This window comes from Solanum lycopersicum, chromosome 1, assembly GCF_036512215.1.
Source record: "Solanum lycopersicum chromosome 1, SLM_r2.1".
Taxonomy (NCBI): domain Eukaryota; kingdom Viridiplantae; phylum Streptophyta; class Magnoliopsida; order Solanales; family Solanaceae; genus Solanum; species Solanum lycopersicum.
In genome coordinates, this window is record NC_090800.1 from 88,086,138 (window position 1) to 88,104,475 (window position 18,338).

The window sequence follows — 18,338 nt, forward strand, 5'->3', positions numbered from 1 at the left end:
GCTAGCACGCTCCTAACTTCAATACTAGACTTCAAATAGTTATTAGTGTCAAAATAAAATTGAACGAGTTAAGGGAGTATTATTTACGATAATTTTTAGCGTCTCCAATAATTATGAAGTTATGGTCACTAGGGTTATTCATAATTGTGGTTAAAAAATCTAATTGAACCGCAATACGAATCAAACTGATTACAAAAATTAATATTTGATTTTGTTTGGTATTAAATTTTGAAAATTGATATTATCTTTTTACAATAAAATAACCAAATCGATAAATTAGATATATAAATTTTATAAATATTTATAGGGATAATGTCCAAGTACCCGCTCAACCTATGCCCGAAATCTCAGAGACACACTTATACTATACTAAGGTCCTATTACCCCTGAACTTATTTTATTAATATTTTTTTACCCCCTTTTAGCTTGCGTGGCACTATCTTGTGAGCCCAACGATGGTTGACTTTTTTTTCCGAACTAGTGCCACGTAGGCTAAAAAGGGGTAGAAAATTACATATAAAATAAGTTCAGGGGGGTAATAGGACCTTAGTGTAGTATAAGTGTGTCTCTGGGATTTCGGGCATAGGTTGAGGGGGTACTTGGGTATTTTCCCTTATTTATATGTTATTCATAAAATAATATTTTTGCTAAATTTTAATTAACTTAAGTCTTTAATTCTACCATTTTCTCGTTCAACACTTTAGTCAAACTATTACAATCCTAAGTCCAAGTCCAAATTCATTAAAATTCATTATGCTAGTACTCCTTCCGTTTCTTTTTACTTGTCTATTTTTCCTTTTATAGTTGTTCCTAATTACTTGTCAATATTGACAAATCAAGAAAGAACAATTTTTTTACCTATCATACCCTCAATTAAATGACTAATTACTTTGAAAAATGTAGAACTTTTCATCCATTTCATAATTAATAGGGATAAAATGATAAATTCACCACGTCATTAATTATTTTCTTAATATGTGTGTCAATTCAAAAGTAGACAAGTAAAAAGGGACAAAGGGAGAACTATTTACCTAGTGACCTCATATTATAAAATAGTCACACTTTCTCTTAATTTAATCACCTTCTTCGTATAATTATAACTTTAGTATTGCTTAATTGAACCGACATTTGCTTTCATGTGAATTGTTCATATATTATGTGTTTGTGTATTGATTGAGACACTTATATTCTTAATACTCTTGAAGTATTGAAAATGATGCAAAATTACCCTTCATCCACCTATTGGATCTAAAATGTCCTTCTCATATGTCTATTGGCTCTAAAATACCCCTGTCATCCATATTTGTGTTCAAAATTGACCACTTATTTAATTGTTTTAAAATTAAACTCCTTAAATATTTTTCAAATACTTCGCTTCAACTATTGGTTATAATTTAATTTATTAATATAATTTATAAATCAACCTACTACGCACTCATTACTAACTAAACCCTGCCAATTAATAATTCAATTATAATATCAAAATCGACATAAACACTACTAAAACACAATGAAATTATAGATTTCTGAAAGTGACATTTAAAATTATTCGAGTCCGAATAGAAGCCCCAATTAAATTTAGGTTGAGCCACTTATTTAAGAGTACACTTTCAATAGGATTTTTTTTCAAGATTGAGTTAGAAGTTTATGATTAAAGGCAAAGAAGTAATACATCCCAAATTAATTCATACACTTTTTTTAAAATATAATTTTATAAATATTTATTATTTGTTTTAAAACTTTTAATATATTATTTTGAAAAAAAATTATCTATCAAGTAACATCACATAATTGAGAAGTAAGAATAATTAAGATGAAAATAGTCCGACTTTTAAGTTTATCGATAATTTTTATTTAGAAACTTGAATATATGATATTTTTCACCTCAAATTTTTAAAAACACTCAATTGACATTAACTTTTCTGTTGTTGGATTACTAATGTGACGACCTTATTAATTTGGAGGGGTATAATTAGTAATGGGTGGGTAGTGAATTGATTTATAAATTATACCAATAAGTTAAATTATAACAAATAGTTTAGTGCCAAATATTTAAAAAATATTTAGATAATTTAAATTTAAAATTATTAAATAAGTAGTCAATTTTGAACCAAAAGGTGGATGACAAGAATATTTTGGATCCAATAAGTAGATGAAGAATAATTTTATACCATTTTCAATACTTTGAATGAATTTTAGGCCCTCTTCCAAAAAATTTATTACTTTTAAATCGAAAGAACCAAAAAAACCAATTACTTTTTCATTTAATTTTTAAAATTTAAAAAATTAATTAATTTAATTTAATTTTAATTAAATAACTAATCCAAATCGAACCATAAACACTCGTCGTAACCGAACCATAAACACTCGTCGTAATTCTTAGTGTAAACATTTTGCCGTATATGCAAAAATAAATTTCCCTCTTTTGTTGGGAAGAGTACCAGTCCAGACACGTTTCTTTCGGTGATTGGCTGTATTTAGACCGCAAAAAATGTTAGTCAACTCCGTTGACGTGGTCACTCAACTCCTGTCACTGTTAAAATCTCCATTATCATACAAAAAGCAAAAATCCTAAAAAGAGTTAAAAGAACATTAAAATACAGAGTTTCCATATCAAGCGCATTAACCTCAAAATCGTCTTCTGAAAATTCATCGCCGTCGTCTTCAAAGCTCTTCTCTAGATCTGAGCTTTGCTTCAAAGTCAAATACCAAATCTTCGGATCTCCAACTCTCCATTTCGATACACACCTCTGCTAGGGTTTCGAGTCCGTACTAGACTGAAATGCTCGCCGATTCATGACGGAGGTTTTTCGAGTACTTGCGTGATTCTAGGGTTTCAGTGTGTGGTTGATTTGGTGCAAAACGAGTATCCTCGATATAATTTTTCAAATTTCTAGATTGATACTTCAAGTTCCGAAACTTTCAGTTAGTTACAGCTGTATTTTGACCAGTCTAGGAACACGCAGGGGCTTTTTCTTTTACACGGTTCATTTATAGGTTGAACATTTCTGTAACTTGAAGTCGGTTTTTGATAGTAGAAGGATGTTGTGACAAATGGCGTTGAAGTTATCTGCTGCTGAAGCAGCTAAGGTTGCGATTCAGTCTATAGGATGTGGATATGATATATCATTGGATTTGAGGCTCAAGTATTGTAAAGGTCATCCAGATAATAGTCGTTTAATTGAAATTGATGAAAATGAGAGTGGGGAGGTTGTGCTTCCTGGTGGAATTTCAATACCTAATGTGTCAAAATCTATCAAATGTGATAAAGGAGAACACACACGGTTTGGCTCTGATGTTCTTTCTTTCCAGCAGGTATCTCTGTTTCTACTTGTCTTTGGTCATTGGGTCTTATGTTGCTACATATATAGTGATATCATTTTGCTAATGTTATTTGCTTTAATATGGAGAGGTTAGAATCTTTTCTGGTTGCCGTAGCGCGTGGATGGTGTTCTTTTATCTGTATTTTATGATGCCAACTGTTTTCTATATTAACTCTTAAAAATATATTAATGTAAAATTTCTTACCATACGAACTAGGAAGAATGATACTATCTCCATGTTATTCGGTTTTTGTTCCTTAATCACTATGAAGAGATAGCAGAAAACATATATGAGAATATTATTCACCTTTGTGCATTTACTTGTAATCTCAACTTTGCTGTTGATTATTAAGTTGGTCAGAGTAGCAATTCTCTGCAAATTTTCCCATCGTGTTTCTGTGTCAATCTAAGAGTTAACTTTTTTACCTGCAGATGTCAGAGCAGTTCAATCAGGAAGTATCCGTGAATGGTAAAATTCCTTCGGGGCTCTTCAATACTATGTTCGAGTTTTCTGGTTCTTGGCAGAAGGATGCTGCATACACTAAAACCCTTGCTTTTGATGGTGTGTTCATCACGTTGTACTCTGTTGCTCTAGAAAAATCTCAAATGGTGCTGTGTGATTATGTTAAAAAGGAAGTTCCATCAACATGGGATCCTGCAGCATTAGCAAGGTAATATTTGTTGCGTATTTGGAACTCTTAAACATTGACATTTTTTTCCTTCGTATTTCAAGATAGTCTTCATTGTCTGAAGGAGGTCCAATTTTAAAAACAACCTTAGATCCATACTCTATGTGGCTCTCGCTTTTACTACCCTTACTGTCTAATCAACTTTTTGACCATTTTGTTCCCTTTTTATATGAGAGAAGAGAAAGGAAAGTAAACAGTTAATGACACCTCAAATAGTAACTGTATGTCAACGTCCTTCAAGTTTTATGTGAAGTCTTTTTTATTTACTTGAGGCATTCTAGTTGATCAGAACCATAGAGCTCTCCAAGTTACAAATTGAGTAAGAGGGCTTTGATGCAACTGCTTGATACCTCAAATAATGATTGTACGTCAATGTATTTTGAGTTTTTGCATATTCCTTTTTATTTACGCGAGGCATTTTAGTTGATCAGAATCTTAGAGCTCTCCAAGTTACAAACTTGAGTTCTGGGCTTTAAAGCAACTGCTTATTAGGAGACTATCTGGTATCCACCTTCAATTTACTTATAAACTGGTCAATTACAAGCCACACATTGTTTACTGGAAAGTTCTAGTCTATTAGACTTTGTCATACTAGTTCTGACATTATGTTCATTCTCCAGGTTTATTGAAAAATTTGGTACTCATGTCATTGTTGGTATAAAGATGGGGGGAAAAGATGTAATATATATGAAACAACAGCACTCCTCATCGCTTCTGCCCGCTGACGTGCAAAAACGTTTGAAGACAATGGCAGATAAGAGGTTTTCAGGTGCAAATGAACAAGGGGGAGTAGAATCGCAGCAGACACATCAGAATGAGAAGGTAAAGGATATCATCTGACCCTCCAATTTCCATAACTATGACAAACACTCACAAAAACATGAGTTATGTTCTTACGTGAAGCTTTTGGAGCCTGTGCACTAATTACATTTTCTATTTTAAGAAAGGGATTGTGAAGGCCAGATTGATGGATGTATCAATCCTTTTGGATTCAGAAACAAGATAATGTGAAGTTTATGTTTTTCTATTTCTCTTGTACCTTTATGACTCGGAAGTGATTCTGACCCAAACAATTTAGGGTCTTTATGTGTCATCAGTCATTGCTATTGCTTGAATGGTCATAATTTCCAACCTTATTCTCGGTTATTTTGTAAAGTCCTTTCTCTCTCCTTGAAATGTTATTTTAAAAATCTCTGCAATATTTGCTGAATCAGAAAGGCTTGTAAGATCTTCTATGGCCGCATAGACAATGTCAATCAATATCTGCAGATGGATTTACTCTGTAGCTCATTTGTCTTACAATTGGATATTAGTTGAAATCCTTATTGTCAAGTTCTAAGTAACGTCTTTTGTCATAACCATTAGATTAATAGAGAAAAAAATCATGACATATTATTATGTATTACGTCACAATTATTATGAATCTATTGTCTCTGTCTCTGATTTGATAATGTTGCCTCAGTTTGAAATCAGGGAGCACCGACTGAGGTTTGCCGATCCCAATATATCAGGTTCATATGCACATAAGGAGGTAGGTGGTATAGAATTTTCATCAGGTCTGTAAAATTTTGTGCACTTTAGAGTTCTGAAACAAGTTTGTCAACTTGCCCATTGGCTACTGAAATTGCAGGATACTGTTTGTATTTGCAAGAGGAGAGGTGGAAGTGATAGCAGAGGCCTGATGCATAATCAGTGGTTACAAAGTGTTGATCAGGAGCCTGATGTGATCTCAATGTCCTTCATTCCTATAACTTCACTGTTGAATGGCATCTCAGGAAGTGGATTTTTAAGTCATGCTATAAATTTGTACTTACGCTGTAAGTTAGAGCATATTATTTGTTATTTTCTTGCTTCTATCCTGTGTGTGATATAAGTTTTAGGCTTCCATGTACAATGCACATTGCTAAATGTAACATTTCCATTTAATAGTTATGGTGCTCAAACTGTCCAAAAATGTCGCTGCACCTGTGTTGGATCCTCCAAAAATACACTAGTTTTGGAGGATCCGACATGCACCTATTGTCAATTTTGAAGAGTCTGAGCAACATATATTATGGGCAAACAATAGGATGGAGGAGGGCCTGTTGAGTTCATGCTAATTTTGAACCTCTTACAATTAGTAGTTTTGGGCAAAATATAAGTTGGAGGAGGGCCTGTTAAGTTCCTGTATTTTGCACCTTTACGTTTACATTTTCTTAAAATATTAATGATTTTATCAAAATAAGAAGTGGAAGTGCCTACTGAGCCCGGCTAATTGTGGGTCTAAAAGATGATGGCTGATTCAAATATGTTTGCATTTTCTCAAAAAATTAATGTGTTGTCTGATTTTGGAGTATTTTTTAAACCTTGCAAAACCTTTTTCACTTTCAGCCACAAATCTTCGACTCTCGTTAACTTATTTTCCAAGTGAAGTTCATGTCCACAACTTCAACTTCCACAACTTTTTTCTTTTGAGTTCCAACTTTAAATATTCTTTCCCCTTCCCCAATTTCAACTCAAATGTTGTCAAACAGCTATCCTTTATCAAGATTTTTTTTTACACTGTATTAATTGCATGGGATATTTTATTATGTAATTACCTGGAAATTCTGTCCTTAATTCTTCACCTTTATATGGAAGTGTGTCTATTTATGCAGATAAACCACCAATTGAAGAGCTTCACCAGTTTTTGGAATTTCAGCTGCCAAGGCAATGGGCACCAGTATTCGGTGATCTTCCGCTTGGTCCACAGAGAAGGCATTTAAGTTTTCCGTCTTTGCAGTTCAGTTTACTGGGTCCCAGGCTTTATGTGAACACCACTCCGGTGAGCTCCCTTAATTTTAACACCTCAATTTTCTATAGAAGACCTGCAATGGAGCAAAAGGTGGTTTATATTCTCCTTCTGCTCCTTGTGTAGCAGCACCAACTCAAAACAATCCCGTCATCTTCCTTAAGTCATTAACATTGCATATAACACCACCTCAAGGGAAAAGCTATGTTTTTCTTTGGGAGTGGTGTTCCATATCTTAATCCAAGCCGCCTTTTTTCCCATCTCAACTAACTCCATGTAATATGATCCCAGTCAAGGGTTCTGTTTCGACCCTCACTATATCATCTGGTCTTCCAGTCTCACCTTACTAGCTATCATAGTATTCGTCAGATACTCCTCAACCTTATTAATTTTCAACCCTAGATGTCTTTTTGGAAGCTTCTATCCCATGTGGTCCCTTGTCATCCTTGTTAAGTAATACATTTTTTAAAAAAGTTATCCTTCAAAAAGGATCAGTTACATCCTCTCTGAAGTGTATCCTATTTACTTTTCCTTCCATCTCTTGATCACTTAAGTAAATTCGCCCCATGAGAGGTTGTCGCCTCACCCGATAACCATCTATTATGAAGTTCTTACTAAACAGCTATTATCTTTTTCCATAAAGTTTTCTCTTCTCAGACAAATCTAATTATGCTACTGGCAGCACCATGTTAAATGTGGACAATCCAAATTCTAACTCCAAATTAACTGGGGGTATACTTTTCCAATCTTCCAAATGAAATTTCTTCTCCCTCTTCTTTCCTAATAACAAAGAATTTCTCATCATTATCTCCAATTAGTTTGCAACAATTCATGGAATATAAAACAAAAGTCATGCTATTTGTGGTTATGTTAAATAGGTTGACTTCAAACTATGCCATCTTTGGATTTTGTAAGGATTTGGCTGTACTTGTACACATGATCCCTTAAAATAATGTTTTTAGCAGAGGATGTGAGACAAGAACTAAATCACAATGTGTGCGCTTGTGAATTATTATGGGTGAGGAGCAGCTCGGAGTGCATAGCTAACTGTTTTCAATCTTTAGGAAGATTGTTTCCATTTACTTCCATTTTTAGCTTCTAATTGGGTTCACTTTGCAACATGAGATGGAAGCTCCCACTAGCTTCTTTTGGTCTTGTATCAAATGCTCGGGATCAGGAAAGGAAGAAAAAGGAGGGGAAAAAATTGTTGATTAGTCTGCTTAGTACCTTCTTTCCAGGCGTCCATGTGATTCATAATATTCTTGCAGGTTGATGTTGGCAAGAGGCCGGTGACTGGACTTCGTTTGTACCTTGAAGGTAGAAGGAGTAACCGCTTAGCCGTCCATTTACAGCATCTTTCATCTCTTCCTAAAGTCTTCCAACTTGAAGATGATCCAAAAGGCAACTTTCGCCGAGAATCATATGATCGCAAATACTATGAAAAAGTTCAATGGAAGAACTTTTCTCACGTTTGCACCGCACCTGTTGAATCTGATGAAGACCTTAACATAGTTACTGGAGCACAATTGGAATTAGGGGATTATGGGTTTAAAAAGGTCCTCTTTCTGAGACTCCGTTTCTCGACTGTCATGGGAGCTACTATGGTAAAGCACGCTGAGTGGGATGGTTCCCCTGGGTTGGCTCGCAAATCTGGCCTGATATCAACTCTCATTAGCCAGCACTTTACATCAGTTCAGAAGCCACCTCCTCGGCCAGATGATGTGAACATAAATTCTGCCATTTACCCTGGTGGTCCTCCAGTTCCTGTGCAAGCCCCTAAGCTCTTGAAATTTGTCGATACTACTGAGATGACTCGAGGACCACAGGAACCTCCTGGTTATTGGGTTGTTTCAGGTGCAAGGCTTATGGTTGAGAAAGGAAGGATCTCTGTGAGGGTCAAATATTCCTTGCTAACTGTAATACAACCCGATGATGAAATATCAGAGTAATTTAGAAGAGGTTCTCTTTTATTCATACTCAAAACAATGCAAATGCTACAGGGAGAAGTTGCAGTGTAGTTTGTTGCTGGCTTTCTTGATGTTGAAACACCTGTTGTACAAAATCTGGCGGAAGTGCCAAAAAAGGGGATGAAGCAACTGTTCTCTACTTTGAGATGTCTCTAATCTTTGTTCTGATTTTGTTTGCGCTTAAATGTAAATCATGACAATATTGATTGTAATATAATTCTCACTTCTCCAAAAAATCTCTTTGAACCTCTTTCCTATGCTCACTATGATGTTTAACCAATTAGGGAAGTCACAATTGTTTGATTGATTTCAGATTTATGCACAAAACATTAGCCATGTTTCCTAGAATTAGCATCAAGTGACACAAAACTGCTGGAAATAGAAAGAAGTGCATAAGCTCAATAGTCAAAAGACAATACATGGTAAAATAAGCTTACCTCAAAGCAACAAACTAAAAACTCAACCTACTGAACTTCCCAGATCATCCCCACATCTCACATATTGGAAAAGACAATACAGAAAGAGGGGAACTCAGTCAATATACAAAGCAAAAAAACCAAATATGTCACACAAAAACAATGAATGTCCCTTCTTCCCAATGTTCCAAACTTCAGTTTTCGCCCGACAGCTAATTTTACAGGTCTGAGCATATGGTAAGAGAGTGCTAGATTCTGCAATTGTTGAACTTTTTTTATGGTCACATTAGGATTCATAAATATGATAATACAATAATTAGTCTTGTAGAATCATTAAGAGAAGGGAAAACTATGTTCATGGGAAGGCCAATAAACCCCTTCCCTTGGACAAGCCAATGGAGTTGGCTTAGCAATGAAGGTAGGATACTGTTGTCCTGGCATCATAACTGTATAATCCGATGAATATCGCGTTGGTACCTGTTCATACAAAAGATGATCATTTTAAGATTAAATCAAGTGGAGGGAATGATGTTTGAACCAAAAAAAAAAGAAAATGCTCCACACTTACTGTTTCTGAACTTGCACGTTTCTGAATAGGCCCCAACTCCAAGGAACTGTGTCTACTACCTAGAGGCGAAGAGAAAGGAGGGCTAGGTTTGAATAGATGTTCAAATATGGCCATGATGAGAAACATGGATATGAGTATAGCTGTAGCAACAAAGCCAAAAGAAATAGCATCCATTGATGTCCCGAAATTCTTCCATTGTCCTTCTCTGTTTACTTGTGTTTGGGAAGGACTAGGTTCTGAACTTGTGTGAATATTGTTCCATGGATTTGATCTTTCTGAACCAACCTCACTCATATTCGTATCCACGTATTTCATTGATCAATATCAACCAAGTTGAGGTCGACTATATGAATCTTCACTGTCCATGTCAGACCATATAATCTTATCTCAGTCCAATATTTTATCAAAACAACAACAAACAAAAGGACAAGTTCTCTAATAGGACTAAAAGACTCATTAGAAAAATCGACACGACGAAAGAATGCTGACAAATCTATCATGGGAATTTAGAACTTTACTTCTATATGATAAAGCCATAAGAAAACAACTTCATTGTAGCAAAAGTGGTGTTTTTTAGCTTTGAAGTGAAGAGAAATATCATGTTTTCTTGTTTTTATTAATTTATTATACAAATGATGATCTCCAAGAAAAAAGTATAGCTTAATAAAAACTATGCATACCCTTAACCTTAAATCAACACACACAATATTCACTTCATCATCAAGCAATATCAGTTTCCCATTTTTTTTAACACACTTAAAATAATACAGGTAAAAATCATGAGCTGCAAAAATAGAGGAGAAAATACCTTGAATCTTGCTCTGTGATGTTATCTACTTGGAAATAAGAATGTGATAAATAAACATAAATTTTTGAAAGAGAATTTAATCCTGAGAAAGATTAAGGACTTCGTATATTCTATAGTTTCATGTGATAGAAAGAAACAGACAGACATATGACTCCAATTTTATTGAAAATCACAGCTCAAACTAGGTAGCTTTATACCTAGTTGGAAAGAAATATAAAGACAAAATTATAAGATAATCTTAGTTACTAGACTTTTCTTTGGAATTAAGTTAAAAAAAATCAATATATTTTAACTATAGTGTTATACGTAACGTTAGACCTAATAATATAAGAAAAAATCATACACCTAAAGTCAGTGCACAAAAGTTGAACTCTTTTTGTTTTCTTTTGGGTTATGTTGTTTATTGTACATGATCTTGATGCCAAACTTAATCAGTACTATACCTTTGTTTGTACATTTAGGGAAGCAAACTTAAAGAACTCAAAAAGTGTTGGCCCTCTTTGTCTGTAGAGCCTAAAGCAAAGAGTGTGACCCCTCTTTGATGCTTGCAAAAGCATTCATTTTCAAGATACCATAATTCATGGCTTTCTCTTAAGCTAAATTCAATTCCAATTTTATACGATTAATATAATTTTACATGTCATGATACTTTATTTTCTTTTATTAATAATGATATGTCTGATTGTCTATTTATCAAAGAGGCTAAAGCTCGCGCGATTGGACTCATACTAGCTGCCTAACCCTTTGCTCCAAGGGTCGGTAGATTAGAAAGTGCTTTAATACGAGATGTAATAGACTGAGATCTTTATTAATTTTGAAAAATTAAGAATCGAAAAAGAAGAAAAGGTAATATATATAAAAGGGCATAAAACTATAAATTTTATTAATCAATAATATATTGTATAGTCAAATTTAGAGTTTCTTTTTACGAAGTTTACATAGAAATAGATGGTAAAAAAAAAAAAAAAAACTTAAGGTTTCATTATTCAAAGTTAGCAAAAACATACAAACAAAAAAAAATGATTTCCCACTAGATAGTCAGGATAAGCAAAAACTGCCAAACAATTTTATTTTTTTATTTTTCTAAAAAAGAAAGAAAAAAAAAAGCTGCAGCTGGTGGAATTTGTGATAATCTTACAGCTAATGCTATACCAGAAGAGCCATGATTCAATTGAAGAAAGAAAAATAAAGTTTTTTTTTTATAACCAAAAGGAGAAAAGACAGAAAAAAAAAGTTAGTGATTGAGACCATTTTTCTTGATTACCTTAACTAATTATATTAGAGCTCGACTATTCTAAATTCACACTGCACAGAATCTATTAAAGAAAAGCAGTTACTTATTAAGAATATTTTCATATCTCATATTCGAATACAAAATATCTAATTAAAGAAAGAAGCAGTCTCATACGCTCCACCACATATCATATCGGGTGGTACACCATTTTCTTTGATTTATTGTTCAATTTTACCTACTTAAAATCTTTGTCTACTAAACCCCACAAGCTTTTTGTCAGAAGCACTAATAGTAGCTTAAGTTTCTTGAATTATTTGCACAATATCCACTTTTATGTTGAAACTTTATATCCATCCACCCCACTTCAATTCTGGCTGCTCTCTATGAGAATGGTCTAAAATATGATAATTTACTTGAAGCAGAAATGAGAAAAAAATAAAAATGTGAAAGTTCTTCTTTCTCTTTTTTTTTTGTTTAATTGTGACGTGTCTCATTTTCATTAACCTTGACTATTTCTCACTAAATAAGTTCAATCGTACTATATGTCATGCTCACTGATATCACTAATTCGATTACTCAGAAAATAGGCTAAAACTTATGGTATCTCATTTTTATTAGTCAGACTAATCTAATTTCGTGTTAAGTAGGTACGGTTTCTAAGGGCCCATTTGGCTATAAGATTTCCCAAATAATATTTGGAAAAAATTTAGCAAATAATGTTTGTCCATACAATTTGTCATTATTTGGCAAATATCTCAAATACAAGTTTTTTTTAATATTTGGGCCAAATCTCATTATTTGAAATCTTTTGAAGATTAAATTTTTACCCCAAACTTTTATCTTTTACAAAAACACCCTCTAAAGTAGTTGCTTGCATTGTATTACATAAATTTTTATGTGGGACACCAAAATAGTGATAAAATATTTACTGAATATTATATAATGATTTGATTGTTGATGATAATGATGAAAAATTGGCTCAAGGTAACAAGGTCACGTGCTTTGTATATTTCACGATGTATGGAATGATGTTTGTTGCACTCACTCCAAATTACCAAATTGCTCTAGTGTCATGGACACTATTTGTTATTGTTGTAACGAACATCCAATTGACTTGTAATACAAATCTATAGTTAGTTTCGATAGTTTTTAAAATTTATGGGTATAAATTATATTTTTCTCAAAAGGTGAAATATAATTTCCAAATTCTATGGCCAAACACATGGTGAAATTTTATCAATTTTTCACTCAAATAATATTTTCCTAGAATATTTGGATATCTATAGCCAAACGCTAGCTAAAGATGATAATAGGAAGTGAGGGGAAGGAAACATTTTGTTTAATTTTATTTTTATTTTTATTTTATTTTGCTTTTCCAGAGTGTTTAGAAACAGCCCACAAAAAAGAGAAAAAGGAGGGGGGATTTTACAATCTAAATTAGATTATGTTTTCTTCATTTTGGTATTAAAATTATAATGCCTCTGCTTTATTTATATTGGGGTCATCTCAAGGAAAGAGCACAAATTTTTACTACAAAGACATTTTTGGGGGGCTCCAGTTGGCCCATGTCTAGAAGAATAAAGCAATGTTCAGACATTGTCTGCTCTCTCAGTTTTTCCACTTTGTGCCCCCAACCCCCCACTCTAATTTTTAATCTCAAGTTTTCCAATAAAACAAACTTGGCACTTACAAAGTAGTATAATTTACCTTGAAGTGGCAAAGAAGGTAGGAGTGTTATATATAGCAGGTATTAGTTGAGGTGTATAAAAGCTTTGCTCGAGTCTTGATGGATCGAGATATTCAGTGTATTGTTATAGCGAGATGCAGTATTTGATGTAATAGTTGAGTCGTACAAAAAGTGACTCCAAACCATCTTAGTAAAGAGGAAGTTGTTGTTATCATTCATATCAATTGCTTCTTTTCCACATCGCAGGTTTCCTTTGTTTGCTTTATAGGGCATAAAATCCCACTCTCCTTCCATTTCTCTTTTCTCATGATATTTATGTTGACGTTCTTGCTTCCCATGTGAAATGATGCCTTTATTATCTTGAGCTTTTACGTATGATCCCATTTTTCTATGAACAAAAACTAAGCATCAACACATCAGCAAATTTAATGGTATTATCCTGAGCTTTTATCTATGATCCCATTTTTCTATGAACAAAAACTAAGCATCAACACATCAGCAAATTTAATGGTATATGATTACATGTATCTTTAAATATGAAAATCATTAAACATGTTGGTCAAAAGACAGATTATAAATCGTTCATTGTATGTCACGAATAGCTTAGAATCCACAAAAGAGAATAGTGTAATTGCTTACCAACACCAATTTAGGTACAGAAGAGGAGCCAAACGGATTAACATAGAATCATTCTTATAACGAGAACTCAGGGAAATAATTCACAATCATGCCCACGGGAAATGCTAAGCTCTACCCTGTGAAGATAAAGATATCATTTCTGACTCTAGTAAAACATATATCAAGTATGAAAAGGGGAGGATACGGGACATAAAAAAGATGTGCGTCCAAAAAATGCTTATTGAAATAACAAGCATCAACTTTAATCTGACAAAATTGTCACAGTATTGAGAATAAATAAGAAACGACATAGCAACTTATAAATGAAGTTCATCTCCTGACAAAAAAAAAAGCCGATATGATCTTGACAAATTCTCAAGCTTTAATGCGTCCATAGAATTTTGCCTTCTCCTGTGTAGTCTGGAAGCGTCCATGGCCAAACTTGGATGATGTGTCAATGAACTTGAGCTTGATCTCCTCCATTGCAACCCTAGATGTCTGGTTCAACAACGACTGCCTCAAAGTCACAACACGCTTCTTTGGTCCAACACAGCAGCCCTTAATCAACAGGAAGTCCTCTTTCACAACACCATAGTGAGGGAATCCACCGATTGGAGTGATTTCCTTCTCAGTCCTGTCAAACTCAGTAATGGCAGAATGAGACTCCTGTCCAGCCTTGCCCAGCCTGTAGACTTTCTTGTTCATCTCAGTACGATGGTGATAACCATTCTGCCCAGCCCTAGCAACAGTAAATGACACCCTAGCTGGATGCCAAGCACCAATACAAGCCACCTTTCTAAGACCACGATGAGTCTTACGTGGGAGCCGGGTCACGCCCCAACGAGTAACAACACCCTCATACCCCTTACCTTTAGTCACACCAATGATATCAATCATCTCATCCTTTTGGAAAATTGCATCAACGGGAATCTGTTTCTCAAAAAAGCCATAGGCATAATCAACCTTCTGGGCAGCATCCCCACCATTAACCTGAATCTCCATAAGATGTGCCTTCTTTTGCTTGAGACCTTTCATTTTCCTAATCTGCAAAGAAAAAATTATAGGGATCCTTAATCTCTCTAAAGAGAACAATAAGGTAAACATAATGACATTCAAAAAGAGCAAATACCTGAGTATGGGCAAGAACGCGGATCACAGAACAATACTTCTTCATCTTCTCCAACTGTGCATTAATATCCTTCTTACCTTCATCAGTTTCATACTTCTTTGAGTACTTGGCAAAGGCCTTCTTTTTGGACATGCACCAGTTCTTGTAGAACCTCCTTTTGATTTCTTCACTAAGATGCTGAGCCCAGACAGTGCTCAGGCAACGAAGTCCACGTGGTGTTTTCACATAACCGACAACACCAACAACAATCATTGGAGGTGTCTCAATTATGGTAACAGCTTCACAAGTCTCTTTCTTATGGAGCTCTGCACAAATGCAACTCATAAATGACAGAACTATGTTGTATTTGCTTACTAGGAAACAGTTAACAAAGCTCAATATGGGCATTTTCCAAGTAGCCCAACATACGAACATAGTTACTTATCAAGACATTCACAATATAACTTTAAGATTTGTAGCGTGAAGAAACATCTAACATGTATAAACCTAGATCTTTAACGACACATAATTTTCTTAACCCTAATGCCAGCACTGGCATTTGACAGCAGAATCTTCTAAGTAGTAAGCAATACTTACTTGACCCTGGTTTTTCAACTTCTCTGACAATATGGGTCATGCCAGCTTTATATCCAAGGAAAGCTGTCAACCTGCAAGGTTTCGTTGGATCATCTTTGGGGAAAGCCTTCACTGCATAAACAAAAATAGATCAAAAGATTAGATTCACCAAGATATTTTAAACATTACATCCACACCCAACTTCAAGGTGATAATAGACTGGTTGGTTCAAAAATGTCTGTCACCCCTAAAACAAGAGAGACTAAAGTTGTGGAATAAATCCAAAGACAGCACATTCTTAGATTTCTGTCCATTACATAGTAGGTAGGCTTTGAAGTTGCGGTCCATTGTTAAATAAATAAAAAAGTTGAATTTCAATGGTGTTAGTAGTTTCACTTCAAAAAACTCAAAAACTTCAAGACAAATATCAAGTGGGAAAACACACTACCGTATTTGAACTCCAAAATAAGTAACACCTGCTATCAACAGCAATAATGCAATACTAACAAAAATAGAAAAGGATTTGAATTGAAACCTTTTCCTCTGTGTCGCGCAGCTCTTTTCCTTGGAAGAAATCCCAAAGAACCATGTCTTGGGTGCTCAAACTTACGATGCGACATTTTTCCTACCTGTAATAGCTAAAAAAATAAAAGGCTAAGTGGCCTCAACCTTCAAGGAGAGTAAACGAGACAACATATGGGAGTACAAACTTGTAGCTAAGAAAATGGAAGAAAGTATTGCAAGTGGTTTCAATAAAATCAAAATATCCACAAGAAGTGAGATATTTACCATACGGAAAACCAATAGACAGGCTGTCTGTAATCTAATTCAATAAAATAAACACAAATCTACAAACATCTTTAAAATCACTACCGATAATAAACTAATTAACACAAAAATAGAATATCAATCAAACCAACAAAAAGAAAATGCAACATAGAAAAGAACTGAAGTAGAAATACAAAAAATTAAAAAAATGTAAATTAAATATCAAACCAAGTGAAGTACAAAGAGAAGTATAAATATTTCAAGGGTTATTTAAAAAGTGCACAGAGTACATAGAAGTAATTTGTTTCAAAAAATAGCATAAATATTAGACCAAATAACATATACAAATTGAGAAAAAAAATATATCGTGTTGCTCTAGTCAAGTAAGATATGCAGATCAAACACCAATTCTAGAAGATGAATAGAAAAGCTCCCTGACCAAAGGCCTATGGCAAGTAGAACATGCCAATTCTCAGGACTCAACTGTCTTTCATTCCAAAAACCCAAATTAATGGTGTCCTGGTGAAAGAGCCCTTCTGAGACTCCAGCCTTGATTACTTTTCAAGTTGTTATAGGGAATACATTTCTACCACTCCTAATAATTTAGTGCAAATCCAACATTCTTACTTGTAATATAGCATGAAAAGCACGGAAAAAAAATAATTTAAAGAGAAAAAAATGATTTATAAGAACTAAATCACTCAAAGTTCAGTGCAATCGATATTACATCAATCAGATTAAAACGAGAACTCCTTGAGATAAACATTACTTAAATTTGGAAAACGTGTAGCAATCAATCAAACCTCAAAACCGCACTACAGCTATAGGATTATACGAACATTTAAATCAATTCCAAAGCAGTCAGAACTATTCCATTCCGGATTCAACAAAGACAAACATGCTAAACGTTTACCAATAAGTGCTTGAAAAAGTATGAAAAATCAAAGCTACACGGATGAGATCTAGATCAAGATGAACAAATTTCAGTTATAAAACATTACATGCCGAACAGTTGTCAAAATTTGTTAATCAGCTGTATCTAATCACATTACTACTCTATATGTGATGACTAGAATCAGAAGTTCATCAATTTGCTAAGAAGGAAACATAATTGAGAATATTTTGCAAAATTAACCGATCGGAAATTGAACGATATTACCTCAGAGAACTGACGGAATCGGCGCCGGATACAAATGGTAGCTTTCTGGGAACTGTAACCCTATGACACTTTATATAGTAACGGGCGGATAGAATTAGGGTTTCCAGTTGCTGTCTTTTGACATATATACCCCCGTTGTATGCCGCTAAATGATGGAGAGTGGCTGAATGGGCTTAAAATTTGTTCCCATTAATTTTGTGAAATATTTTTATTTAAATACTAGTACAAATTTTTTGCATTTGATTTTTAAAACCTATTTTAAGTTGAAATACTAGTACAAATTTTGGCATTTGAATAAAACTTAATAGTTTAGTATTGAAAAATATAACCACAAATTAAAGAATTGTAACATTTAAAATGTGAAAAGATATTTTCAAACTATGATATTTTTGGTATACTAGTGTTGCAAGAATTAAAATCACACTGATGCAATCTTGTTGTTTTGAAAACCTATTTCTGATATATGATTAATGGGGTTTTTAAATTATAAATTTATCAAACTAACACATAATATATACATTAGATAAAAAGAAATAGATCTCATAATTTGAAGGAGACCATTGGCTTTGAAGATGGTGAACTCATATTGAGATTGTATGTGGTATTCTTAAATTTGACATCATTTTAGTATATACGTAACCAAAATA

The 18,338-nt window shown here is 33.8% G+C and overlaps 3 protein-coding genes across 4 annotated transcripts; 1 reads left to right on the forward strand and 2 right to left on the reverse strand.

The window, feature by feature from the left end:
• Positions 1-2,369: 2,369 nt before the first annotated feature.
• Positions 2,370-8,888, forward strand: LOC101266565 (MACPF domain-containing protein At4g24290). The gene is made up of 7 exons (XM_004230400.5): positions 2,370-3,315; positions 3,756-3,994; positions 4,633-4,834; positions 5,475-5,543; positions 5,643-5,829; positions 6,649-6,815; positions 8,051-8,888. The coding sequence occupies exons 1-7, from the start codon at positions 3,055-3,057 to the stop codon at positions 8,729-8,731; spliced, it is 1,806 nt and encodes a 601-aa protein (XP_004230448.1). The 5' UTR covers positions 2,370-3,054; the 3' UTR covers positions 8,732-8,888.
• Positions 8,889-9,122: 234 nt separating this feature from the next.
• Positions 9,123-10,811, reverse strand: LOC101267165 (uncharacterized). Its single transcript, XM_004230402.5, has 3 exons — positions 10,542-10,811; positions 9,734-10,091; positions 9,123-9,642 (listed from the first exon to the last, which is right to left on the reverse strand). Exons 2-3 carry the CDS (start codon positions 10,046-10,048, stop codon positions 9,499-9,501), a joined length of 459 nt encoding a protein of 152 aa, XP_004230450.1. The 5' UTR covers positions 10,049-10,091; positions 10,542-10,811; the 3' UTR covers positions 9,123-9,498.
• Positions 10,812-14,302: 3,491 nt separating this feature from the next.
• On the reverse strand, positions 14,303-17,879 carry LOC101266871 (large ribosomal subunit protein uL3y). Of its 2 annotated transcripts, none has more exons than XM_010316185.4 (5): positions 17,692-17,879; positions 16,300-16,402; positions 15,786-15,896; positions 15,210-15,514; positions 14,303-15,124 (listed from the first exon to the last, which is right to left on the reverse strand). In XM_010316185.4, exons 2-5 carry the CDS (start codon positions 16,382-16,384, stop codon positions 14,456-14,458), a joined length of 1,170 nt encoding a protein of 389 aa, XP_010314487.1. In that variant the 5' UTR covers positions 16,385-16,402; positions 17,692-17,879; the 3' UTR covers positions 14,303-14,455. The 2 variants fall into 2 exon arrangements, with proteins under 2 accessions (XP_010314487.1, XP_004230449.1); XM_004230401.5 differs by having other exon boundaries at positions 16,300-16,393; positions 17,692-17,803.
• Between the last annotated feature and the right edge of the window lie 459 nt (positions 17,880-18,338).